We start from the raw sequence: 27,964 nt of genomic DNA, 5'->3' as shown, positions 1-27,964 counted from the left end.
GAGAGAGAGAGAGAGAGATTGCATGGGTAAGTGTGCCACTTGGCACACTTACTTAATAAATTAAAAACCATTCAACTTTTGACTTTAAAAGTCCTATGCTAATTAATGAAATGTGCAATTAAGTACACAACTGCACACATAGATGCAACCGACGAAAATGTTAGCTGCTTCCCAGCGCAATGCCGTACTAGCACTGCTCTTGCATTACCTGTCCACACTTGTCCGGCCATTTGGTCCAACATAGACAATTTAAAATAATCTAATTGACTTATCCTAAGGCCGTAAAAATAATTCAGGCCTTAGGATTACTGTTGTTCTAAGGACCCCATCTCATTCCTGTGCTTGCACTAGCGCGCGTAATTTTCTGAGCGTGAAATCTGAGGCTACTATCTACCCCTTCATTGAAGACCCGATTTCCCAATCACTAGGGCTTCAGGGTATTTTCTGCTAGGGTCTCCCTGAGGTGCTCTGGCCCAAACTTGGGCGCACCTGAGGCCTCAGAAACTGCTAGATCTATTCTGATGTGCACACAACTAATTAGATAATACATAGGACGTAATCTTAAAAAGCAAGAGAGGCTTGCAATCTCAAGTATTGATTGCCCTTGTAGTAAATCTGCCTTTTCTTCTTACGTAAATGGAGCTTTGGGTCATGTAGTTACTGTCGATTGTTCTATCCTTCCTTCGGATTCCTTGAAAGACCTTTTCTCAAGAGGTACTAAATATAGGCTCCCTTCTTCAAACGACTCTTGCCTTCTCAAAGCCATAGAAAAAGGAATTTCTAGTTTCGTAGTAAAGTTTGAGGAGTCTTCAGGAGTTCAAGGTATTTTTACCCATTGGAAGTCTGTAATCCTCAAGAAAGCTTCTTTGAAATAGCATCTTGCTCTCGGAACCTTTCTTCAGGAAGGAATAGCTTATCTTCTTCTGATCGTGATGCTCTTAGGAAATTTCATCATGATTTTGTAATCTCTTATGTAGATAAGTGCTCTAATAACTTTGTTGTTACGTGCAAAAAGTTCTATTTAGAATGCTTGTTAGGTGTAGTAAACTCTCACACTTACAGTGATTGTGATCTTTCAATGCAAGAGGTTATCTTGAAACATCAAGACTTTTGTAAGTCTTTTGGTTTCAAGTGCCAGCCTAAATTACCTTTTTTGTATACCGTTTGGAAGTTCCACAAGAACCCTATAAAGCCTAGATTTATAGCTGCTTCTTGTAACACCTCTTGGACCGAGGTTTCCAAATGGCTTAGTTATTGTTTCAAAGCCATTTTACCTAGCGTAAATGAATTGTGGAATAATATGCTAAAGGAAGCAGACGTACCTACCGATTCAAGTTGGATTATAAATGATTCAATAGGCGTGATTCCTGTTTTGAAGTTTTTGAACTCTTCAAGAAGCCGTAAGGAGAAATCTTCTCCTTTATGTCTCCAAACTTTTGACTTTACAACGCTATACACGAAGCTAAATTTGGAAGACCTTAAATTTAGAGTCAAGTCTCTTATTTCAAAAGTTTTTGCATACAAGCTTGAGAAGGATAGGTACAAGGCATTGCTAGTAGAAAAGCCAGCCTTGAACTTTGACTTCTTATGGCTGAAAAATAAGAATGTAGATGTAGACAAAGGAAGAAAGAGATTCACCAGGATTGTAGATGACATTGACATCATATCTTGGTTAGATTTATTTTTGGACAATTTATATATAACCATCGGCGACTCTCTTTTCAAGCAAACAATTGGTATCCCTATGGGCACCAATTGTGCTGTTTTTCTTGCTAATTTCTATCTTTTTACTTATGAGTTTGATTTTATGGAGCGCCTTGTCCTTGCTAACACTTGCCCAATATTTTTGCACAAGTTATGCACTGTAAGACGCTTTGTAGATGATCTTTTTGTCCCTGACGTTCCTTCTTTTCAAGATTTTATGTACTTGAATTCGAGTTCTGTAGGCGGAGGAATTTATCCCAAGGAGTTTTGTGAACTTAACTGTACCACAAATAGTGATTGTTGTGCCTTTTTAGACCTTAAGATTTTTCAGACTCCCTTGGGATTAGAAGTAGATATCTATGATAAGCGCCTTGAACCAGAATATGCCAATCTAAAAATCATCCGCATGCCTCACATTTCTTCGAACATTTCTCTTTTAGCTAAGTACGGTGTCATTTGCTCTCAACTATTTAGTTTTTCTCGTCTTTGTTCTAGTAAATCTACTTTTGTTGTTCAATCTTGCCATCTTATTTCTTTACTAGTTGAAAAAGGATACTCATTCAAAAGAATCATGAAAAAAGTTCGTTCATTTTTGCATCGTAGTAAGTTTATTTTTAGTGTTTCTTCCTTTGGAATGTTCAAGATAATCAGTAGTAAATTCAATAGAAGTGGGGAGCTAAAAAGCCCACTTATTGTTTGACTTAATAACACCTTATTTTGTTGTTTTGATCTTTAGCGCTTCTAGTATTTTCACTATAGCTTGACAATTGCTAGCCGTTATCATGGCTGAGTATGCCCATCACCTCCGGAGGGTGATAGAAACTCAGCTCGTTGGTTTTGTAGAGTACGTTCAAAGCATGAATGGCCTCTATATAAACCTGCACCCCGCACCCACTCTTGGACACTGACGACGTGAGTAGGGATGTCATAGCTATTGTCCAAGCTATGCATGATAAAGGTGATAATCTTATTCTTCCTGTTTGGACAAGCAGTGAAGTTGAGATCACATATTGTCAAGTTTGGTTCTTTGCTCTTCGTAGGTTTGTAGTAGTATTCATTTTTCGATTTCATATTTAGCTTACCTGAGGACTTAAGAATGTGTTCCGTTATAAGTTGTGTGAAGTTTGATTTCTAGGATTAAGTTTTTAAGATGTCTTATCTTTTTTTTGCTTAAAGTTGAGTACTTGTTTTAAGCCAAGTAAGTTGCGTCAACTTATTTTACACATGCCTTTTCTAAAAACATTTTTAAGTTAATAATGTTTTGTTTTATCTAGTTTTGTTTCGTAGCAAACAAAGTGATTTAGTTTGTTTGTTTGTTTGTTTTTGTTTTTCTTTTCTTTTCGTGTGTCCCTTGCTTTTATAGTTTTATGAGTGCTTTATTCCCTCTCATAATTCGTGAGTTCAGACTATTCTGAACTTATGAAGGTATATAATTCTTTTCTCGTAAATACATTAATTATTTACAAAGTCTGACATAGTTACATTGGCTAGGACCATTAAAGAGCACATTTGAGGCAGTTTAGTTTCCCTTGTTTTTTTTGCAAGAGTTAAGCCCCCTGGAGGGCTTGCGAAGTACAAGTCTTGGAAACTTGTGAAGCTTTTTGGAGTGCGAGGAGGAAGACGAGTTTTTTTCCAGATCTCATAGGCCCTCCCTTGCTCCAACGCCAACGAGAGTGATGACCAACGCCAACTATCGGCTATGGAAAGCGGATCGATCAGTTCCTAGTTAGCAGCCTATGCACGGTCGAAGTTCTTAAGGAAGCCGTCAGGTTGTTTGGCTTGAGATTGTGAAGCCAAAAGCAAATGCATGAGAACTCTTAGAGCATGCAGGTGAACTCCACTTCTTTTTGAAGTTTGCATGACAAGGCCTCTTATATATGTAAGGCTTCACAAATTAATACAATATAATAGTGTTTTTTATACTGTGTCGAATCTCTCTCTCTCTCTCTCTCTCTCTCTCTCTCTCTCTCTCTCTTCTCTTGTTTTCCCCAGAAGGGATGCAACGTCATTTGGATGCACTGCACGTATTTGCACGGGACAGTGGATTGTCTGTGAACCTTGGTAAGACCAAGGTAATGGTGTTTAACACCACGGCGCAGTGGGTAAGGAGGTACGCCCCCACTTTTACATATGGTCGAGAGACTGTGGAGTATGCAGATACGCGATTGACTAGAGCCTATACAGCATTGGGGAGACTTGAGAGGATATGTTCGCAGGTTCAGTTCCAGGAACCTCGGACAAAGCTTTGGCTCTTTGACACTTTGGTCACTTCGGCCATGCTGTATGGAGTGGAGATATGGGGCCCCTCAGTTGATCATCATAGTAGAGCTGGCAGTACTGATGGATGGAGATGTATGGAGAAGCCCTTGGTGTCTATGATTTCTCGGATGATTAGGGTCAAGGCCTCAATACCACATGACATTGTTAGGGCTGAGCTCGCTGCTCCTCCATTGGTAGTGGAGGCACTCACTCGATCAGTTTCATTTATGCATAGCACTTGGGCTCTCCCTAGAGACAGATATGCTCCATTAGCACTAGAGTCTTCGCGACAGCTGGCATTGCAGGGAGATAGATCATGTTGGTATGCAGAGATAGCATCTTGGTTTCAATTACATGGCTTTAGTATGGACCGGCTACCCCCATTTCAGTACTCTCTGGATGCACCCTCCATCCCCCTCACAAGGGCAGAGATTACCAAGCTCACCAGACAGGACTTGATTCAGTTGGATACGAAGAGGACATGGATACAACCTACACATGAGCAGGTACGAAGATGACTATCTATAGAGAGCATCTTCTCCAACTCACGGAGGATGGTTTTGTGATCAGACCAGGATACATGGATACTCATCTATCCCACGGGATACGATGTGCTATTGGTCAGATATGCACATCCTCACATCAGCTAGAGATCGAGACAGGCAGAATCAGAGTACCCGGTAAGTCCAAGATTTTGTCAGGTGTGCCAAATAGAGCGAGAGATAGAGCTACATTACATGTCACTGCCCAGTATACTATGAGATACGAGGCCTCTTTCACTGTCTATTCAGAGAGGGTTTTGGGCCACTTTCTAGAGTCATGAGATACCAGGACCAAAGATGCCTCGGATTATACTTATTGGAGATTCGCAAACACAGAGAGGACCTGAAGAGGGGCACAATGAGAGAGATCGAGCGACAACGGAAGATCACAGATTTCTTTCAGTCACAGATAGAGGAGTTCGAGCAACCCCCACATCATAACAACACCAGAGGCACGAGAGGCATACTGCTTGATCGGGCGATAGAGTTGGGGCGGTCCCGTCGCCCACGGATGAGAGGGCCCTCTCGATATCGACGCAGATTGCGACAGAGGATCCATACCATAGTGGTGCGACATAGGAGCCGTCCTCGATACTGATGTATATGTACATGATGCCTCGATTGTAAGAGAGCTCCATTGTATCAGCTTACCCTTTGTCTTCCCTTTGTATCAGCTTTCACCCCACCCCTACCCACTATTTTCTTTTCAGTTCTTTGTACTTTTTGTACACAGACCTGGTATTAGATTCACCACATGTAACCTTTTGGTCTTATAGGTCATTTTGGCCTTTTGAAGACGTTAATATTACATTTCATTTCATTTCATCTCCATCTCTCTCTCTCTCTCTCTCTCTCTCTCTCTCTCTCTCTCTCTCTCTTTCATTGGAGGCGAGCAGGCTGAGGCGAGGGCGAGCAGCATGAGACGAGGGAGACCTCTCTTGAGACGAAGGCAAGCCTGAGGCGAAGGCGAGCAGCCTGAGACGAGGGCGAAGGCGAGCTACCTACCAAGGGCGAGGGTGAGAAGAGCCAAGGGCGATGACGAGCCAGCCAGGACGAGTCAGCCAGGGAGAAGGCAGCCAGCCAAGGCGAGGGAGAGGGCAGAGACCAGCCAGGGCGAGGTCGAGGACGAGAGCAGTCAGCCAGGACAAGGGCGAGGGCTTGGTGATCAGGGCGAGGCCAACCAGGGCGAAGGCTAGACCTTTGCTGGTGAGGGCCTTGACTCAGTGCTCGCTTTGTTCTTCTCTCTCGGATGGACCAACCAACCGAGGATGGTGATGCAAGTGGCTTCACCACCCCACAAAAAATGAAAACGACATTCAAGTGGAGGAACAGAGATAGTATACTCTCGTCAAGCTCTCTGCGGGCAGGGAAAACCGTCAGAGTCCAAGATGATTTAATGATGGAGAGGGTTCAAGTGATGATTAAATCGGAGCTCAGCTTTATGAGAGATGACATCAGGAAAGAGATGTACGCAAACGCAGAGAGTTATAAGAATTCTATGTATGCAGATATGAGGAAAGAATTGGATAAAGCGATGCTTGGTAAGCATGATGAGATGTATCTATCTGTGAAAGGGGAGATGCAGGCTCTAATGCGGGCAGAAGTGAATGTAATGGAATGTATTATGCAGAAAAGTTGGATGAGGCAATTGCAAGCTTTGAATCTTGGAAAACCAATGTGGAAAAGTGCATGAAGGAAAAAGATGCAGTGATTGAAGAGATTAAAGGGGAACTTGCAGCTTGCAAAATTATGCCCAAAACGGAGGGGGAAAATCAGCCCTCGATGTTAAAGGAGCTCGAAGAAATTAAGGAGCAGGTGAAAACTCTGCGCGAAGGGGAAGAACAAAACTCGAAAGTTGCTTCCTCGTGGGCGGAGCGCCTTTTTAAAACACAGGAGAAAGTTGACGAAGCAGAAAAATGGATTGAAGGTACAAAGAAAGGGAAGGCCCGGATGCCAGAAGCCGCACAGACTTCTACCATCATCAATATGACCATTGAGGAGGAACAGAAGAGGAGGACTAGAGCCCTCCATGTGCGTATTACTGGTATCAAAGACACCGAAAATGTAGAAGACCAAGTGAAGGAACTCCTGCAGCGCATGGGCATCCCGGAACCTATGCACACAGGTGCCTGGAGAGTAGGAAAGAAGGGAGTGGATGAGAAGGGAAACGTCAAAGAGAGAGCACTTATTTTGCGTTTCTCGACTTTGGAAACAAGGAAGGAATTCTTGAAGAAGAGACCAGCACTTGAGAAAACTGGAATATTTATGGGGGATGACCTTACTTTAGCACAAATAACACATATGCAAGAGTTGATGCCAGAAATCAAGGCAGCAAGGGAGAAGGGAAAAATTGCCTTTTATAGAGGAGGGAAAGTAGTGGTTTTGGAAAGACGCACAACACGACGGTGCGAGACATATGGGACCACACTCCGGATGGTGGCATGGAGTTGTAATGGATCATATAGGTTGGATGTGGGTGCCTTTGAGGATAGCTTCAGAGATAGAGACATTGTCTTTTACTCAGAGACATCAGAAATCTCGACAGTTGATGCCAAGTGTGATGTCACGTGACACATCCCAACCCTATGTGTCCGTGGACAAGCTACACCATAGCAGGGTTTCCGTCAAGTCCAGTCAAGTTAGATTAGCAGTGATCTGGCACTTTTGTGAGTCTATTCGTAGACCGTGCATGCCCAGTCACTTAGCATAGATGCATATCCTCCGGTTGCACACAGCATGACCATCGGAATTCCCATTAGAATCCATTGGCATCAGTTAGGGGAATTTTCCAATGCATTTAGCCTATTTTCCTATTTATTGGGATTTTCACTTATTATTTTTAAGTGACTTTCCTACAAAAGTAGGTAGGGCAATTTTGCTAAGTTTGTATATAAGCAAACTAGAGCTAGCACTATTTGGCAGAAGAGGCAGCAGGAGCTCCCCGCTCAACAGGCAACTTCTCAGTAGTACCCCCCGAAGACCTCTAGCGTTTTCTGTGTCCAGCAGTAAAACTCCATTCCTTGGCGTTTTTCTTCATCGAACCTCGCCTACAAGATCCCTGCCCTGGCGTTTTTACCAATCTGCAACAGCCAAGCCTTCAGCACCTTGGTCGCTAGCAAAGGAGTAAAGCCATCGTTGCACTCAAGACATTTCAGCGTTTTTGATAGCAGTAGACCCAGCGTTTTTACCACAGCATTTCAGTTTTTACCACAGCATTTCAGCAAGACATCAGCAACCACTAACGCTAGGGATACCAGCAAGACCCCAGCAATTGGTAGCGTTTTTTGGCAAGAAAAAGACTGCAGCTATCAGCATTTTCAACATCAGTTTCAGCCCTGCAGAAAACGCAGATTTTCAGCACCAAACACCGTAGCAGATTCACCCCAAGACGGTTGCAGATGGTGCCCCATTTTCAGCCATAAAAACACAGCTAAAATCAGAGAATTTCAGCCCCGAATCAGTCCCCGAATTCAGCGACTAGAAACCCACAGATTTCAGCCATCAAGTTGTTGTCGTCGTCGTCATCGTTGTCGTCGTTGTTATCGTCACCGTCGTCGTCATCGACATAGACCAAGTTGCATAGTCCATTGCATACGCATTGTACACCTTTGTGCAATCAAAGAATAGACCACTCTCGCCGACGAGAGTGGGGCCTTCGGAGGAGGGTTTTACAACCTCTCGGGTGTCGTATCTCTTCTCTCTCCTTCTCTCAGTCTCATTCACTTGCACGCACAATATCCACCCACTTTGTTCGTGACCACAACACTCTACAAGACGGAAAGCTCTCTCTTTCCCTAAAGAACTAAAAGGAACCTTGAGCAATAAAGATCACTAATCTTGAGAAAATACAACATTCATTCCGCTGCACCTAACATTGGTATTAGAGCTTTGGAAGTGTTCTGCATTACTCAAGGAAAGAACCACAAGAACCACAAGAATTTTTTTGCTTGTTGCAATCGCACGAACCCAAGTTTACTTGGGCGTGGCGATTCCTAATCGTGTTTTGTTGAAGAGTGAGAGGAATCCCAATAAAGAAGGGCTTGTCCAACCTCCCCTCGTGTCTCTTTTCACTCATTGAGAGCGGACCGTGCACTTAGCGGCCGGCCAATCGACGTGAGCTGGGAAAAAGCAACCTTGGTGTGAGCGCGAGGCCGCCAAGGGGTGCGCCCACAGAAAAGGGTAGAACTCGGGTAAAGAGAAGATCCTTCTCAACGCGATTTGTAAGCGAAAGAAAACCTCAAGAACCTCAAGAACCGTGGATTCTCACGAATCAAGGACCTGAAAAACCCAAGTTCCTCGTGAACTTCAAGAAACCAAGACCCTCAAGAACCCAGGTTCCTCGTGAACTTCAGAACCCAAGACCCTCAAGAACCCAAGTTCCTCATGAACTTAAGAACCCAAGACCCCAAGAACCCACAAGAACCCACGACTTCAGAATGGTCATCACTCAAAGCGGAATGGATACTTCGCTTGGAGGTGATAAGCATGAGAGAGGCGAAGAAGAATTTTCCCCACCAGGAGGTTTTTCCGACCCTTCCCCACGTACGACACCAATTGCATTAACTCCAAAGGAGGAGTTGAAGCTGTTGTTTATGGAACAGACTTTACAACGCAAAGCAAGAAATGCGGTAAGAATGGCAGCCAGCCAAAGAACGACAAGCCACATTGGATCGTGAATTCAAAGAAATGGAACGCAGACACGCAGAGAACCAAGCAAGACAAGCAGAATTTGATCGTAAGAACAAAGCCCTCAAAGAACAGAGCGATCGACAGAACAAAGAGATGTTGCGACTTTTTTCTCAAGTACAGGCGTACTTTGCACAGAATCACAAAAAGGAGACTCTCTCCGTCTCTCCTTCTCCAAAGCATGACCCACAGGATTTGCATGATTGTGTGAAGCATGATGATGATTTGAATGATATTGCTAAGCATGATGATTTGGATGGCAATGATTTGCATAATGATTTGGATGACAATGACAAGCATGATGATTTGCATGATCAAGATGTGATTTCTCACAAGCATGATGAGTTGCATGAAGATGATGTGATTGTTCACAAGGATGATGTGCTAGTTGATGCTTTTGCTAGCAAAGCTAACCTCGTTGTAGATTCGATCGATCCCAAAGAAGCGATCTTGGCTCTCGAGCCTTGGTCCAAAGAACCCTTACAGGAAGTATTATGTGTTCGCATGATTGATACGCACGCATTGTTCGAGTGTTTCATTCGTGAAGGTTTCCTGTATTTTAGTCAGCATCGTTATGTGATCCCTTTTCCTAGGCATGACATAGTGTATGTTGAGCATGTTTCTCTCGTGGATGAGCACAAATGTATGCGGATTGTTCATGAAAAGTTGAAAAGTTTGTATGTAAGGAAGTCACATTCCATGTTTCTTCCGTGGCATGACAGTTTCCGAAAGAGCACATGATCGTGTGAGCACCAAGCATCGGCATTTCCATTGTGATTTGCCAGAGTTGATTGATTTTGATCAAACAGAAAAGATTCGAGCGCATTGTTTGCATGTGTTTGATGAACGGGTTGTCACTCCGTTTCTATGTTCATCTACATTGCATGCACAGTCTTTAGAGAAGACAAGATTTTTTTCCTTCACTTTACATGGAATGGGTATGTTCATGGTTTTGTGTTGGAAGTGGTTTCAGGAATTTTCATCCATGGAGATTCTTGAAAAAGAAGAAAGCAGGACTCTAGACGCAGTTGAAGCACGAAAGGATATTCAAACGACTTTGTGTCGCTTTCGGCGCGGCCCAAAGAAGAAGGCTTTGCAGACCTTTATGAAGTTCAAGTACCGCGCGACCCACACATCAGAGTGGGCCGGCGAAGAGTCCCTTCTAGGATTCCGGATGCTGTTGGCGATCTCCCTCGACGCCATACAGTTCGGTACCAGTACCTCACCTTGAAAAGGAGGGGATGTCACGTGACACATCCCAACCCTATGTGTCCGTGGACAAGCTACACCATAGCAGGGTTTCCGTCAAGTCCAGTCAAGTTAGATTAGCAGTGATCTGGCACTTTTGTGAGTCTATTCGTAGACCGTGCATGCCCAGTCACTTAGCATAGATGCATATCCTCCGGTTGCACACAGCATGACCATCGGAATTCCCATCAGAATCCATTAGCATCAGTTTAGGGGAATTTTCCAATGCATTTAGCCTATTTTCCTATTTATTGGGATTTTCACTTATTATTTTTAAGTGACTTTCCTACAGAAGTAGGTAGGGCAATTTTGCTAAGTTTGTATATAAGAAAACTAGAGCTAGCACTATTTGGCAGAAAAGGCAGCAGGAGCTCCCCGCTCAACAGGCAACTTCTCAGTAGTACCTCCCGAAGACCTCTAGCGTTTTCTGTTTCCAGCAGTAAAACTCCATTCCTTGGCGTTTTTCTTCATCCAACCTCGCCTACAAGATCCCTGCCCTGGCGTTTTTACCAATCTGCAACAGCCAAGCCTTCAGCACCTTGGTCGCTAGCAAAGGAGTAAAGCCATCGTTGGACTCAAGACATTTCAGCGTTTTTGATAGCAGTAGACCCAACGTTTTTACCACAGCATTTCAGCAAGACATCAGCAACCACTAACGCTAGGGATACCAGCAAGACCCCAGCAATTGGTAGCGTTTTTTGGCAAGAAAAAGACTGCAGCTATCAACGTTTTCAACATCAGTTTCAGCCCTGCAGGAAACGCAGATTTTCAGCACCAAACACCGTAGCAGATTCACCCCAAGAAGGTTGCAGATGGTGCCCCATTTTCAGCCATAAAAACACAGCTAAAACCAGAGAATTTCAGCTCCGAATCAGTTTCCGAATTCAGCGACTAGAAACCCACAGATTTCAGCCATAAAGTCGTCGTCGTCGTCGTCGTCGTCATCGTCACCGTCGTCGTCATCGACATAGACCAAGTTGCATAGTCCATTGCATACGCATTGTACACCTTTGTGCAATCAAAGAATAGACCACTCTCGCCGACGAGAGTGGGGCCTTCGGAGGAGGGTTTTACAACCTCTCGGGTGTCGTATCTCTTCTCTCTCCTTCGCTCAGTCTCATTCACTTGCATGCACAATATCCACTCACTTTGTTCGTGACCACAACACTCTACAAGACGGAAAGCTCTCTCTTTCCCTAAAGAACTAAAAGGAACCTTGAGCAATAAAGATCTCTAATCTTGAGAAAATGCAACATTCATTCTGCTGCACCTAACATGTGAGTGGTTATTTATGTGAGATAGCTTGTCGGCCAGACGCTAGATCCTAGCATGGGAGTGGAGGTTCAGGAGTCTTATTCAAAGAGGAGTTGCAGGCACTATTACAAATTGTCCGAAGAGATGACCAGGTGAGATTCATGTGGGTGAGACTGAGAGCTGAGACAGGCAGATTCTTATACATTGCTATATGTTACTTACTCCCTAGCACATCAGTCTATACCTTACCTAGAGGGCAATCCCCTTTCTCTATACTTGATGATGACATATGGGAGTTCTCTAGAGATGGAGATATCATTCTCTTGGGAGACTTTATTGCCAGGACGGCAAACTCCCAAACGGTATTTTATGATACCTCGGAGGAGATGCTTAGAGAGATGGATATATTGGAGATGGGGCTGGACAGACAGTCACAGGATAGAGAACACACAGAGTATGGGAGATATCTCATGGAGATGACGACTACGCATGGTTTGGCCATACTTAATGGTCTAGAGATTTTTCTTTTGTCTAGGGGATTCACATGCTTTCCACACAGACATGGGGTCAGTACAGTGGACTATGTTAGGGACTTCACCGAGTTTCATCTCTAATATTCAGGATCTCAGTGTGGGTCCTAGACCTGTTGGAGTAGCAGTGGACCATGCTCTCTTGACTTTTTTAGTCTCTTTCCAGTATAGTGCCTCTCAGACACCATGGAGGATTGCACACACACGGTATACTTTTACACTAGAGACGGACTCAGTTTGTGTGGAGGAGATTTACAGACGGATGTGGGCAGCCGAGCCTGTATATACCGTGGAGGAGATCACCACTTTATTGACGGAGATCTTTCATGGGGCAGCAACAGAGGCATACCCACACACTCAACCAGATCTGAGGCATGTTCTGGGAACATGCCTCAGAATAGTTGGTATGATGAGGAGTGTAGAGAGATGAGAGTTCATATTCAGAGCGAGCTTATACTTGGAGTCATTACATATAGACAGTCTCGGATTGCCCTTTGGCGTTTAGTGCGACGGAAGAAGCGGGCCTTTTTAGCCCAGATGGAACGTGATTTGTATGAGCTCTTTTTGAGTCGAGATTCAGGTGAGGCCTAGCGTCTCTTCCATGAGCTCTCACCTCCTCTAGTGATTACTTCTCCCGAGATTTGGGGTCAGTATGTAGCATCATTATATACAGTACCTGGGCAACCACCATTACCAGACCCTCTAGAGCCATGTCTAGCCACTAGTACCTTCTTTACCACTGAGATGGTGAAGAACACCATTGACAGGATGAGGACTAGGAGAGCATATGATCATGATGGTTTGGTGGCAGAGCACTTGATACATGCTAGAGATTTACTGTCAAAGGTTCTTGCGCGGCTGTTTAACCGTGTCATGTGTGAGGGACTACCCGAGTCCTGGAGATTATCTACTATTGTGCCTCTCTTCAAGGCAGGGAACCCCACAGTGCCAGGGAACTACCGTACTATTATGATAGGGCACACATTGGCACGGTTGTATGCATCCATTCTTGAACACCAACTGAGTAAATGGGAAGAAAATGAGGGCATACGAGCAGCAGGACAGGCTGGATTCAGGAGGGGTTTCTCCACTTTGGACCATATTCTTACACTGAGAGCCATTATTGAGGAGGGTCGGGCACATGGGAGACGGATGTATTGTTGCTTTGTGGACTTCCGCAAAGCATTTGACACAGTGCCGAGGGCCAGATTGATGCACAGGCTACTGAAGCTGGGAATACCCACAGAGATCATATGGGGGATCATGGCTTTATACAGCTCAGTGACTGGCCAGAGTCGCCAGAGGACATGCAGAGACAGTTGGATGCATTGCACAACTTTGCAGAGGATAGTGGACTGTCTATGAACCTTGGTAAAACCAAGGTTATGGTGTTTAACACCACACCACAGTGGGTCAAGAGATCGGCACCTACACTCGTATATGGTCAGGACTCAGGACACTGTGGAGTACACAGATGAATATACATATCTGGGGGTGGTATTCACGGGACCGAGGTTTACTCTGAGGAGAGCAGCAGAGACTAGACTGTCCAGAGCCTATGCGGCATTGGGAGGGCTAGAGAGGATGTGTTCGCAGGTTCAGTTTTAAGAACCACGAACAAAGCTATGGCTCTTTGATACTTAGGTTGCTTCAGCTATGCTTTATGGGGTCCAGGTTTGGGGACCATCTGTGAATCATGACAGTTGGAAGAACATGGAGAGACCCTTGGTATTTATGATATCCCGGATGATTAGAGCCAAGGCCTCCGTACCACATGCGATTATTTGAGCGGAGGTAGCTGTCCCTCCTATAGAGATTGAGGCTCTTACCAGATCAGTGTCCTTTATGCACAGTCTATGGGATACACATAGAGGCAGATATACTAGATTGGCTCTTGAGTCCTCTAGTCAGTTAGCGATGCAGGGAGATGCATCATGTTGGTATGCGCAGATGACCTCATGGTTTCAGAGGCATAGTCTCAGCATGGATAGATTGCCTCCCTTTCAGTATTCCCTGGATGCACCCTCACTGCCATTCACACGGACGGAGATCACTAGACTCATTTGTTAGGATCTTATACAGTTGGACACCAGGAGGACATGGGTAGAGCCGATGCAGGAGTTGGGCACGAAGATGGCTTTCTACAAAGAGCATCTTCTTCAACTTTCGGGAGATGGGTTTGTGACTCGTCCGAGCTACATGGACACTCATTTGTCTCATAGTCTGCGATGTGCTATTGGTCAGATTCGCACATCCTCACACCAGCTGGAGATTGAGACGGGTAGATTCAGAGGGATACCACTGGAGTCTAGGATATGCCAACTATGCGGTAGAGAGCCAGAGACAGAGCTACACTACATATGCCACTGCACTGTGTATTATGGGGGAGGGTTTTGGACCCCTAGATAGAGTCATGAGGTATCAGGATCATAGATGCCTTGGTTCTATCTACTTGAGCTACACCGACATAGAGATAGTCTGCTGAGGAGACATGGAGTACGACAGTCACAGAGACAGATCACAGATTTCTTTGGATCGAGGGAGCGAGGAGACCAACCACCAGCTTAGGGTTGTACCCGCATTCATACCAGAGGCACCCTCGTTGACAGGGCGACTGAGCTTGGGAGATTGAGATGACCACGACCGAGACACAGGAGCACACTCCATCGACGGAGACTCTAGCAGAGGATCAGAGGCATTCTAGCAGGACACCCAGATTGTCATTGAGGGCCTATTCTACATTTTCACATTTCACATTTCACACTTCATTTTTCAGTTTTCTTTTTTTACATTCAGTACTTCTTGTACTTGTACTTCAGACATTGTATTAGATTCGCCACTTTGTATCTGATGGTCTCATAGGTCATTTTGGCCTTTTGAAGACGTTAATATATCATTTCATTTCATTTCATTTCTCTCTCTCGGTTTTATGATCAGACCAGGATACATGGATACTCATCTATCCCACCGGATACGATGTGCTATTGGTCAGATACGCACATCCTCACATCAGCTAGAGATCGAGACAGGCAGATTTAGAGGAGTACCCGTTGAGTCCAGGATTTGTCAGGTGTGCCAAATAGAGCCAGAGACAGAGCTACATTACATATGTCACTGCCCAGTATACTATGAGATACGAGGCCGCTTTCACTGTCTATTCAGAAGGGTTTTGGGCCACTTTCTATAGTCATGAGATACTAGGATCAGAGATGCCTCGGATTATACTTACTGGAGATTCGCAAACACACAGAGGACCTCTTGAAGAGGGGCACAATAAGAGAGATCCAGCGAGAGCGGAAGATCACAGATTTCTTTCAGTCACAGACAAAGGAGTTCGAGCAACCCCCACAACATAACAACACCAGAGGTACTAGAGGCATACTGCTTGATCGGGCGATAGTTGGGGCAGTCCCATTGCCCACGGAGGAGAGGGCCCTCTCGATATCGGTGCAGACTGCGACAAAGGATCCATACCATACTGGCGCGACATAGGAGCCGTCCCGGATATTGATGTATATGTATATGATGCCTCGACTGTTAGAGAGCTCCATTGTATCAGCTCACCCTTTGTCTTCCCTTTGTATCAGCTTTCACCCCACCCCTACCCACTATTTTCTTTTCAGTTCTTTGTACTTTTTGTACACAGACCGGGTATAGATTCACCACATCTAACCTTTTGGTCTCATAGGTCATTTTGGCCTTTTGAAGACGTTAATATTACATTTCGTTTCATTTCATTTCTCTCTCTCTCTCTCTCTCTCTCTCTCTCTCTCTCTCTCTCTCTCTCTCTCCCTTTTGTTGTTTTCCCTACTCAGCTGCACGCTCTCCAACAATCATGGCTCCTCCTCGATTACATCCCGCATAGCCTCCAAGCCTATCACAAGTATGATGGTCCAACCTTTTTAAAAACATTTTGTAGGGTGTACCTTGAGTCTTTGCTGTTTATGTGTACTCCCTAGGTCATTTTTCATAAGTTGTTAGGCTCTTTAACCTTAGACCTTGGTATAGCCCTAAGTCATGAGGTAATTTGCAGATGTTTTTAATGGTTTAAATTTTTTATTTTAGAACACACACCTTACTTGTTCAAACCATACAATATAATTTGAAATACAATGTGTTTTCCCATACGAAACCGTACCGTACTTCCACTATCGACCGTAAAGTGACAACCATCCACGCTGTAAATGCTTGATCACAAGTGAAAGCCATTATGCGAGCTCAAGGTTGGATTTGACAAGCAAAATTGGTCACAAGAGAAACTTTCCTAGTGATAACATGGTTACGAAGGTTCAAGTTAGTAAGCCCATGATGCCACTTGAGACTCTTGAGAGTACATACTTTGCGCGCATGTACACTCAGACACACATGAGCATGCTTGCACCGGAAAACCAGAAGGGGTGTGGGAATTTATACTTTGGAACCTGCAATATTCCTTGCTCTTGCTTCATTCATATGCTTCTCAATCTTGTACATGCTCTCCAACTGTTCCTCTAGAGTACATTGTGTGCAGATGCTGCAAATTGTGTAATAAGATGTGATTGCCTTGTAGCTATATAAAGTGAAATTCCTGTATAACGTGATGAGGACAGTAAAACCAGATGGGAGTCTTAGGATGCCACGGTTTGACACTTTATCTACATAAAATTAGCAATAGAAGCCTAGAACAGATTCACGTGAACGGTTGGTTTCTTAAACTGAGGCTCACCAAAGGATATGACGTTTGAAGGTTACTTCCACATGGCTGTCTCAACGATACTGTTAGACTAAATAAGTGTTTGCTTTTTGTCCTCTCTCAAATTATACATGCTCGATCAGGCTGAAGTTCCGGTTAATTGGTGTCCTGCGCTTGGAACTGTGCTTGCGAATGAGGAAGTGATAGATGGACTGAGTGAGCGTGGTGGGCATCCTGTCATAAGAAAGGTCAGTTCTCTCTACATAAAAGTTGAGCTTCTTAGAAGCAGCAGCCTGTGGCCCTTCAAATACGTTGACTATTCTCCTGTCACATCAAACTTGCAGCCTATGCGGCAGTGGATGCTGAAAATAACAGAATATGCAGATCGACTGTTGAAAGATCTGGATGAGCTAGATTGGCCAGAAAGCATCAAGGACATGCAACGCAACTGGATTGGGAAGTCCGAAGGTGCTGAAATTGACTTTGCAGTGAAAACGGCCACTAATGTTCAATCACCGATCATCTTAAAGGTCTACACAACTAGGCCAGATACTATCTGTGGTGCCACGTGAGTCCAGGGTTGTAATCCTTTGTTGTTGGCTGCATACTTGCAATACAGCTTTCAATCCTGTGACTAAACTTTCTAAGCCATTTTTATTGATACTTGAATTGCTAGGTACCTTGTAATTGCACCAGAGCACCCTCTGTTGAAGAGCTTAGTATCACCTTCCCAAACAGACGAGGTATCAAAACAGTACTTCATTCTCTGTCAAGTTCAGTTTAAAATGTAAGGTTGTGGCACATACATATGGAAATTTGTTCTTGTTTCTGTCAGGTTCGATTTTACGTAGAGGCGGCAGCTAGAAAGAGCGATCTTGAAAGAACTGAGCTTCAAAAAGATAAAAGTGGAGTCTTTTCTGGAGCATATGCTTTGAATCCTGCAACGAAGGAGGCAATACCCATATGGGTCGCGGATTACGTTTTAGGAAGGTATTTCTCAAAAGTCACTTCTTCTAGTTGCTGGAGTCATTTTCTGCACTCTCCCCATACAAGGCACTTTGTTTACTATTTTCTGCCTTTGCACTTGCAGCCCCCTGAACTTTGTCTTCCTGAGGAAGGCAGAGAGAGGAACTTGGGCTGCAACCCTGTCACAAGATTGGAAGGCTAGTAGTACCAGACAGCTATAATAGGTGGACTGACGATTGGAACTAGAATTGGAGCAAAACTAAATTTGAAGATTGTTTAGTGATCACAGCATAGTAGTTGGGATGATTGTGCCTTTGGATCTTGAAGTGGGGTGTATGTATCTGGTAACTGGTTTGTCCTGTGGGTCCTCTTGCGCTAATGTGGATGATCGTAATATGTCTCGTTTTGTTTTTTTTCTCAGTGGCTTCCAATGTCGCTGATGATTCTGAAGCAACTGACCTCCAGCGAGCGTGAGTGTAGCCTGGCTCCTGTCCTCTCTCGAGGTGTGAAAGATCTCGACCTTGGTCTTCCCAAGGTTCATTGTGAGGCCTCTCTGTTCACAAGAGCCGTATAATGCATGCAAGTGCTATTGTAGACCTCCTGAAGACTCAAAGACCAATATAATGTCAGCAGCATATAGCATAATATGGACTGGAGTACTTGATAAGTCGACTCTGTCTGCACCACTTTGTATAATGAAGTTGGCTACCTCGTCGATGTATAATCCAAACATAGTGGGAGAGAGTGGGCATTCTTGCTAACAATGGTCTCTGACATACCTCTTGGGCATCTGACTCTCCCAAATACCTGCTCATATAATGCATACATGCCCCGTATCATATTTGATGGTATGCTTGTAGGCGGTGAAAAAGCCTGTCTCGTGGTATATTATATCAAAGGTTTTGTGGAAATTTACAAAGCAGCAACATAACTTTCTAGTCTCACCCTGTGTAGTCAATCAAAATCTCAAATAAATACATGGTCAATGGTAGAGAAAGCTCTGCTGAGCCTGCCGGTCCTAGTGACCTCAAGCCCTCCCACTCACCATATGAAGTGAGCTACTGCTCTAGCACTACTCCATAAAGATAACCATGATTGTCTTGTAGTTGCTCGGATCTAGCATATCCCTTGCTTTGTGGACCGGCATAATGATGTATATATACTCGGCAGGTAAACCGTGTGCTAGTAGACGTTGTGTTCAACGACTGTGCAATGGGAGGGGCAAGTGTATCTACAACATAGATAAGATGCTCCTGTGTAAATCCATGTGTTCGGCTGCTTGTCCATGCCGGAGGCAGCGAATGGCTTTCTTTACCATTGAGTGGGTGAAGAAGCTTGTCTTGGTGGGCCTGTTAGGATTAATGAGTACTAAGTAGTGATTAGAGTGGTGTACCTAATGGAGAGATAAAACATACAGAAGAAAATGAAATGAAATGAAATGTTATATTAACGTCTTCAAAAGGTGAGAGTGACCTATGAGACCAGAAAGTTACAGTGTGGTGGATGTGATACAAAGTCTGAGTAACAAAATAAAAATACTATGGAATCCTAAGCTGCTAGATGTGAACTAAGCAGCTAGCTGGGATTGTGTAGGATATGAGTTGGGGGTGAAGCGAATGGGGGGGCTAATGCAACACAATGTGGGTGTATCCTCAAAAAGAGCTAAATCAGGAGATCCAGCATTGGTCGCTGGCGGATCTCATCAATCTCCTCCATGGTTAGTAGTCGGACCGGGCGTCGTGCATGTCTGGCCAAAGTGATCCGAATCCTCTGATGTAGATTCCGGTGATGCTGTGTAGTCCTCCGTAGTTGTGGGCGTTTAGATCTTCCTAGTTCGGTCTCTCGGTCGCTCAGCGTGTCTCTGGTGCAAGGAGAATGTGGGCTCTCCTGTGGTAGTAACTCCTCCGGTTGTCGATGTCTGTTCTAAAGAAGTCTGTGATCCGTCTCTGAGATTTGCTAGCCTCTCCTCTCATCAGGCTTTCTCTGTGTCTGTGCAGCTCGAGCAAAAACAAATCCAGGTCCTTGTATCTCATGACTCTGGAGAGTGGTCCAAAGCCCTCTCTAAACAAGCAGTGGAAGTGGCCTCGTATCTTATAGTAGACTGGTCAGTGGCATGTGTAGTGCAACTCTGTCTCAGGCTCCATGTGACACAAGGGGCATGTCCTAGCCTCTGCTAGCACTCCGTTGTATCTCCCAGTCTTGACCCGAAGGTGGTGTGAAGATTTGCGTATCTGGCCAGTAGCACATCGTATCCCACGAGACAACACAAAGCCGTCCTCCGCAACGTGAAGAAGATGCAGAAAGTCATCTTCGTGCCCAGCTCGTGTGCTGGCTGTATCCATGTCCTCTTGGTGTCTAGCTGAGTCAGGTCCTAGCGGATGAGCCTGCTGATCTCAGACTGGGAGTACTGGAAGGGGGCAAATCTGTCCATGCTGAACCCTTGTGGCCTGAAACCATGATGTCGTCTCCCCATACCAGCGTGCTATATCTCGTTGCATGGCTAACTCTCGGGAGGACTTTAGTGCTAGGCGGGCATATCTGTCTGTGGGAAGTTCCTACAGGCAATGTATGAAGGAGACTGATCTGGTGAGCGCCTCAACCACTAATGGGGGGGGGAGCAGCTAGCTCTGCTCGGATAATGTTACGTGGTACTGAAGCCATGGCTCTAATAAGCTGTGAGATCATACAGACTAGAGGCTTCTCCATGTCCCCCCATCCATCAGTGTGACCCGATCTCCCATGACGATCCAATGAGGGCCCCAAATCTCAGCTCCATAGAGCATTGCAGAAGCCACCGAAGTGTCAAAGAAGTAGAGCTTCGTCCGAGGCTTCTGAAACTGAACCTGTGAACACATCCTCTCCAATCTACCTAATGTTGCATAGGCTCTGGTCAGTCTTGTCTATGTTGCTCTCCTCAATGAAAATGCTGGTCCACTAAACACCACCTCAAGGTAAGTGTAAGCATCTGTATACTCTACTGACTCTTGGCCGTATGTGAATGCGGGTGCTGACCTCCTGATCCACTGTGGGGTGCTATTAAACACCATAACCTTGGTTTTACCAAGGTTGATAGACAAACCACTTTCATGGGCAAACCTATGCAAAGCATCCAAGTGACGTTGCATCCCCTCCGGAGAGTCGGAGATCAACACAATATCATCAGCATATAACAATAGTGGAATCCATGTCCTTGCGAGCTGTGCACCTCTATCACCATCTCTCTCAATATAGTTAGAAACCTCATCCACATACATACGAAATAGAGTAGGAGAGAGCATGCAACCATGCTTCACCCCAATAGTGGAGTGAACTAGTGTTGATAGACCCTCTCAGGTGCGTACATACCCCACTACTGACATGTATAATGCCATAATCCCCCAAATGAGCTGTGTGGGTACTCCCATATCCTGCAGGCCGTGCAGCAGTCTAGCTCTAGGTACTGGGTCAAATGCGTTGCGGAAGTCCACAAAGCTACAATAGATCCGTCTCCCATGTGATCTACCCTCTTCAATAGTGGCTTTGAGTGTCATGATATTGTCAAGAGTAGAAAAACATCTCTTGAACCTTGTGTGCCCGGCTACGCGTATCCCCTATCTCTTAGCCCATCTACTCAACTGCTGCTCAAGAATGGATGCGTACAATCATGCCAATGTGTGTCCATCATGATAGTGCGATAATTCCCAGTCTCCATAGGGTCTCCTGACTTAAAGATATGTACAATAGTAAATAAGCTCCAAGTATCAAGCAACCCCTCACACATGGCTCGGTTGAACATAATTGCTAGAAGCTCTGCTAGTAGATTTCTGGCATGCATGAAATGCTCAGCAACTAAGCCATCATGATCATATGCTCTCCCAATCCTCATCGTGTCAATGGCCTTCTTCACCATCTGAGTGGTGAAAAAAGCACATGTGTGTGGGCATGAATCGGGGGGTCGGGAAGGGGCGGCTGTCCAGGAACTGTGTACAAAAGATGATGCGTATTGGCCCCATGCCTCTATAGAGGTAATGGCGGGGGGGGGGGGGGGGGGGGGGGCTCATGAAAGAGTCACCATGCCTCACGTGAGTCCTGACTCAAGAATAGCTAGTATAGATACTGCTTTAGTCGAGCCAAAAATGCCCTCTTCTTCCATTGCACTAGGCGTCGGAAGTCAATTTGTGATTTTCTGTGAGTGATGTCCCCCAAAGGCACCTCCCTCTGAAGTCTGGCTCTTGTCTCGCGGCATTCCTCATCATACCAGCTATTGTGGGGCATGTTCCCAGAACGCCGTCCTTGCTCAGGCTGGGTGTGGATATGCCTCTGTTGTTGCATCATGTATTGTCTGTGTTAGTATAGTAGTAAGCTCCTCCACAGGTCGCCCTAGTTCCTCAGTGCATAGGCATATGTAGATCCCATCTATGTATGCAGAGTCCGTCTCCCGCGTGAAGGTGTAGCGAGTAGGGGTTGCTACCCGTGGCCTGTGTGCTACACTAAACTGGAAAGAGATGGTCATCGACACAAGGGCATGATCCATTGCCACACCAACATGTCTCGGTCGAACCGTGAGATCTTGGATACTAGAGATGAAGCTCGGCTGTGCCATGGCATAATCCACTTTGGTGGCTCCATGTCTGTGTGGAAAGCGTGTAAAACCTCCCACAACGGGAAATCATTGTAGGCCATTCAAGATGGCTAGTCCATGTGCAGTCCCCATGTCTATCAAGTGCATCCATACTCAGTATGTTCTACATCCTGTGATAGTCTAGACAGGTCTGTCTTTGCAACATCTAGCTCTCTTAGCATGTCCTCTGATGTGTCATAAAATACTGTCTGGTGATGTGCAGTCCTAGGATTGAAGTCCCCTAGGATGATAATGTCACCATCTCTAGAGAACTCCTATATGTCATCATCCAAAATAGAAAAGGGGGATTGTCCTCTGGGTGGTGCATATATTGACGTACTCGGGGGAAAGTAGCAAATAGCAATGTAAAGATACCTTCCTGTCTCGGCTCTCAATCTCACCCACATGTGCCTAGCGTGCTCATCCTTGCTGGCTATATGTATCAACGGTTGCAACTCCTCCTTGAAAAACACTGCCACTCCCCCTGAGCCCCGGCCTCTCTGCTCCGATTGTGTCTCATGTTTGCAAGCTGTCTCCCATTTGTATCCACCACTGATATGAGGCATAGACTGCCAAGGGGCCTTATGTGTCTCAAGGTAGAAGACGATGTCTCTCCTAGTAAAACTATCCTCAAAAGCACCCACATCAAGGTGCATAGATCCATTACAATTCCAGGTAGCAACTTTTAGTGTGGTCCCATAGGTCTCGCACCGTCATGTGGAGCGTTGCTCCAATATCACCACTCTTCCATCTCGGTAAAAGGCAATCTTACCTTTTTCCCGTGCAGCTCTAATATCTGGCATCACCACGTGCATATGAGCCATCTGCGAGAGGGTAAGGTCATCCCCGAGAGAGATGCTCGTCTTCTTAAGAGTTGGTCTCTTCTTCAAAAGTCCTTCACTTCCATGGTGGAAAAACAAAGGATGAGCGCCCTTTCTTTCGAGGTTTCCCCATTGCTTTTATTGTTCCTTTTATTGCCCACTCTCCAAGCTTTTGTGTGCATCGGCTCATTAACCCCCATCAAAACCATGAGTTCTTTTACCTCTTCGTGCTGAAACCATGTGACTGAAACCATGATGTCATCTGCCCATACCAACATCCTGTGTCACCCTGTAGTGCTAGATGTCGGGATGACTCCAAGGCTAGCCGAGCGTATCTTTCTCTGGGGAGGTCCCATACACTGTGTATGAAGGATACCGATCTAGTCAATGCCTCGACCACGAGGGGTGGGGCCACAAGCTCCGGCTCGGATAATCTCATGTGGCACAGAGGCCTTAGCCCGAATCATCCGGGAAATCATAGAGACTAGAGGCCTCTCCATACATCTCCATCCATCGTGCTGCTAGATCTGCCATGGTGGTCTACCGAGTGTCACGTGACACTCGGTAGACCATGGAGATTCTTGAAGAAGGAAGAAGCACTACTCTAGACGAAGTTGAAGCATCGAAGGAGCCACAGAAGACTTTGTGTCGCTTTCGGTGCGGCCCAAAGAAGCAAGCGTTGCAGACCTTTATGAAGTTCAAGTACCGCACGACCCACACATCAGAGTGGGCCGGCGAAGAGTCCCTTCGAGGATTCCGGATGCTATTGGCGATCTCCCTCGACGCCATACAGTTCGGTACGGGTACCTCACTTTGAAAAGAAGGGGATGTCACGTGACACATCCAACCCTGTGTCCGTGGACAAGCTACACCAAAGAAGCAAGCGTTGCAGACCTTTATGAAGTTCAAGTACCGCACGACCCACACATCAGAGTGGGCCGGCGAAGAGTCCCTTCGAGGATTCCGAATGCTATTGGCGATCTCCCTCGACGCCATACAGTTCGGTACCAGTACCTCACTTTGAAAAGGAGGGGATGTCACTTGACACATCCAACCCTATGTGTCCGTGGACAAGCTACTATGCATGATGGAGCTGATGGTTATATTGTCTTGTGGGTGACTACCATGGGGCTATACCTTGCACTTTCCTTCAAGGGTGAATCTAGGCTTATCTTGGATTCATCTAGGTGTGTATATATAGATATATATATATATATATATATATATATATATATATATATATATATATATATATATATAAAACAAGGTTTCCGTCAGTCAAGTCAGTCTAGATTAGAAGTGATCTGGCACTTTTTTTGAGTCTATTCGTAGACCGTGCATGCCCAGTCACTTAGTATAGATGCATATCCTCTAGTTGGACACAACATGATCATAAGCATTCCCATCAGAATCCATCAGAATCAGTCAGGGGAATTTTCGAGTGATTTTAGCGTATTTCCCTATTTTTGACATTTTTCGCTTATTAATTTAAGTGACTTCCCAACAAAAGTAGGTAGGGCAATTTGGGTAAGAAAATATATAAGCAAACCAAAGCTAGCACTCTTTGGCAGAAGAGGCAGCAGGAGCTCCACGCTCAACAGGCACCTTCTCAGCAAGAACCCTCAAGACCCCATCAGCCCTAGCGTTTTGCTCATCGCCCGCCCCTATCTTGCCTTGGCGTTTTCAACAATTCCGGACCGCAGTAGCTCCATTGCATCTAGCGTTTCCATCACCATCAGAGGGCTGCCAATCACCAGTGTTTTCAGCCCTAACGACAACAGATAAATTAGCGTTTTCAGCAGCAGGTAAAACATGCGTTTTCAGCCCTAAATTTCTGCAGACATCAGCATTTTCCGTCAGGCACAGAAGCGTTTTTCAGCAACATAAAAACAGCCTCGAAATCAGCGTTTCAACTCGTAGCAGATTTCAGCCTTGGGTGTTTTTGGACAGCAGTCAGAAGGTTGCAGATTTCAGCCCTTAGGTCAGTGTCGCCATCCCCGTCGTCGTCACCGACATAGCCTCGAGTTGCATCAATCCATGCATCACCATTGTACCCATTTGTGCAATCATAAGTAGACCACTCTTGCCGACAAGAGTGGGGCCTTCGGAGGAGGGTTTTACATCTCTGGTGTCGTATCTCTCTTCTCTCTATCTCTCAGTGTCATACACTTGCACGCACAGTGTCCACTCACTTTGTTTGTGATCATAGCATTCTCTCATTAAGAACGGAAGGCTCTACCTTTCGTAAGAACAAAAGGAACCTTGAGCACAGTTCGGAGCACTCATCTTGAGCAAAGCGCAAACATTCATTCCGCTGCACCTTACATTGGTATTAGAGCTTTGGCAGTGTTCTGTATCACTCAAGGAAAGAACCACAAGAATCACAAGAATTTTTTTTTGCTTGTTTAGGTCGCACGAACCCAAGTTTGCTTGGGCGTGTCGATTCCTAATCGTGTTTTTGAAGAGTGACAGGAATCCCAGGAAAGAAGGGCTTGTCTAGTCTCCCCTTGTGTCTATTTTCACTCATTGAGAGCGGATCGTGCACTTAGTGGCCGGCCAATTGACGTGAGGTGGGAAAAAGCAACCTTGGTGTGAGCGCAAGGCCGCCAATGGGTGCGTCCGCGGAAAGGAGGAGAACTCGGGTGAAGAGAAGATCCTTCTCAAACACGGTTTGCAAGCGAAAGAAAACCTCAAGAACCTCAAGACCCTCAAGAACCCAAGTTCCTCGTGGACTTAAGAACCAAAGATCATAGTGCATGGTCGTCACCCGAAGCAGAATGGATACTTCGCATACAGGTGATGAGCATGAGAGAGGCGACGAAGAATTTTCCCACCAGGAGATTTTTTCGACCCTCCCCCTTCGCCATCTACGCCACCAAGTGTACGAAACCCTATGGAGGCAATGGTCAAGCAGATGATGGACATGATGGCCAAACAAGAAGAGACTCGCATCAGCCCTAGGGTTTTGCTCATCGCCCGCCCCTATCTTGCCTTGGCGTTTTCAACAATTCCGGACCGCAGTAGCTCCATTGCATCTAGCGTTACCATCACCATCAGAGGGCTGCCAATCACCAGTGTTTTCAGCCCTAACGACAACAGATAAATTAGCGTTTTCAGCAGCAGGTAAAACCTGTGTTTTCAGCCCTAAATTTCTGCAGACATCAGCGTTTTCCATCAGGCACAGCAGCGTTTTTCAGCAACATAAAAACAGCCTCGAAATCAGCGTTTCAACTCGCAGCAGATTTCAGTCTTGGGCGTTTTTGGACAGCAGTCAGAAGGTTGCAGATTTCAGCCCTTAGGTGAGTGTCGCCATCCCCGTCGTCGTCACCGACATAGCCTCGAGTTGCATCAGTCCATGCATCACCATTGTACCCATTTGTGCAATCATAAGTAGACCACTCCGCCGACGAGAGTGGGGCCTTCGGAGGAGGGTTTTACAACGTCTCTGGTGTCGTATCTCTCTTCTCTCTATCTCTCAGTCTCATACACTTGCACGCACAGTGTCCACTCACTTTGTTTGTGATCATAGCATTCTCTCATTAAGAACAGAAGGCTCTACCTATTGTAAGAACAAAAGGAACCTTGAGCACAGTTCGGAGCACTCATCTTGAGCAAAGCGCAAACATTCATTCCGCTGCACCTTACACCGAGGGTCCCCAAATCTTAACTCCGTAAAGCATAGCTGAAGCCACTGGAGTGTCAAAGAGCCAAAGCGTTGCTCGTGGTTCTTGAAACTGAATCTGCGAACACATCCTCTCCAATCCTCTTATGGCGGCATAAGCTCTCGTTAGTCCAGTCGTCAGTCTAGTCTCTGTTGCTCTCCTCAAAGAAAACATCGGTCCACTGAAGACTACCCCAAGATAAGTTTATACATCTGTGTACTCCATTGTCTCTTGATCATACGTAAATGTGGGTGCTGACCTCCTGACCCACTGGGAGGTGGTGTTGAACACCATGACCTTGGTTTTTCCAAGGTTGATAGACAATCCACTATCATGAGCAAATGTGTGCAAAGCATCCAAATGGCGTTGCATCCCCTCCGAAGAGTCAGAAATCAACACTATATCATTAGTGTATAACAAGATCGGAATCCATGTCCCTTCTAGCTGAGCACCTCTGTCTCCCTCTTATTCTACATTGTCTGTAAACTCGTCCACATACATCCCAAAAAGAGTTGGAGATAGGGGCATCCCTGCTTCACCCCAACAATGGAGTGGACCATGTCAGACATACCCTCAGTACTGTGTACCCGCCCTACCCCTGTCTTGTATAAAGCCAAGATCTCCCAAATCATCTTTGTGGGCACACCAATGTCCTGTAGTTTGCGTATAAGTCTTGCTCTTGGTAGTGTGTCAAAAGCTGTGCGGAAATCCACAAAGCTAGAGTAGATCCTCCTACCATGGTGTCAACCCTCAATCATAGCTTTGAGTGTCAAAATCTGGTTGAGAGTGGAAAAGCCTCTCTGGAATCTTGCTTGCTTTGATGCTCGTATGCCCTTTCTCTCTGCCCATTTACTCAACTCGCTCTCAAGAAAAGATGCATACAGCCTAGCAAATGTGTGATAAACCATGATGGTGCGATAATTTTCGAGGATCATGGGATCTCCTGATTTGAAAATAGGTACAATCGTGGACATACTCCAACTCTCAGGAAAATCCTCATACATGGCTCAATTAAACATC

At 45.4% G+C, this 27,964-nt stretch overlaps 1 protein-coding gene across 2 annotated transcripts in view; it reads left to right on the top strand.

Annotated features, from left to right (window-relative positions):
• EMB2369 (tRNA synthetase class I (I, L, M and V) family protein) overlaps positions 1-27,964 on the top strand; it is a 142,406-nt gene that overhangs the window by 29,207 nt on the left and 85,235 nt on the right. For both annotated transcript variants that reach the window (XM_086518137.1, XM_086518138.1), the window contains exons 5-8: positions 17,039-17,143; positions 17,240-17,463; positions 17,572-17,638; positions 17,731-17,885. In XM_086518137.1, the coding sequence (XP_086374263.1) occupies positions 17,039-17,143; positions 17,240-17,463; positions 17,572-17,638; positions 17,731-17,885 (551 nt within the window). The remainder of the gene's footprint in view (positions 1-17,038; positions 17,144-17,239; positions 17,464-17,571; positions 17,639-17,730; positions 17,886-27,964) is intronic.

Source organism: Adiantum capillus-veneris, chromosome 8 (assembly GCF_014529385.1).
Source record: "Adiantum capillus-veneris isolate H3 chromosome 8, ASM1452938v2, whole genome shotgun sequence".
In the NCBI taxonomy this organism is placed as follows: Eukaryota; Viridiplantae; Streptophyta; class Polypodiopsida; order Polypodiales; family Pteridaceae; genus Adiantum; species Adiantum capillus-veneris.
The sequence above is the reverse complement of the archived record's forward strand: the minus strand, read 5'-3'. Positions and strand labels throughout refer to the sequence as shown.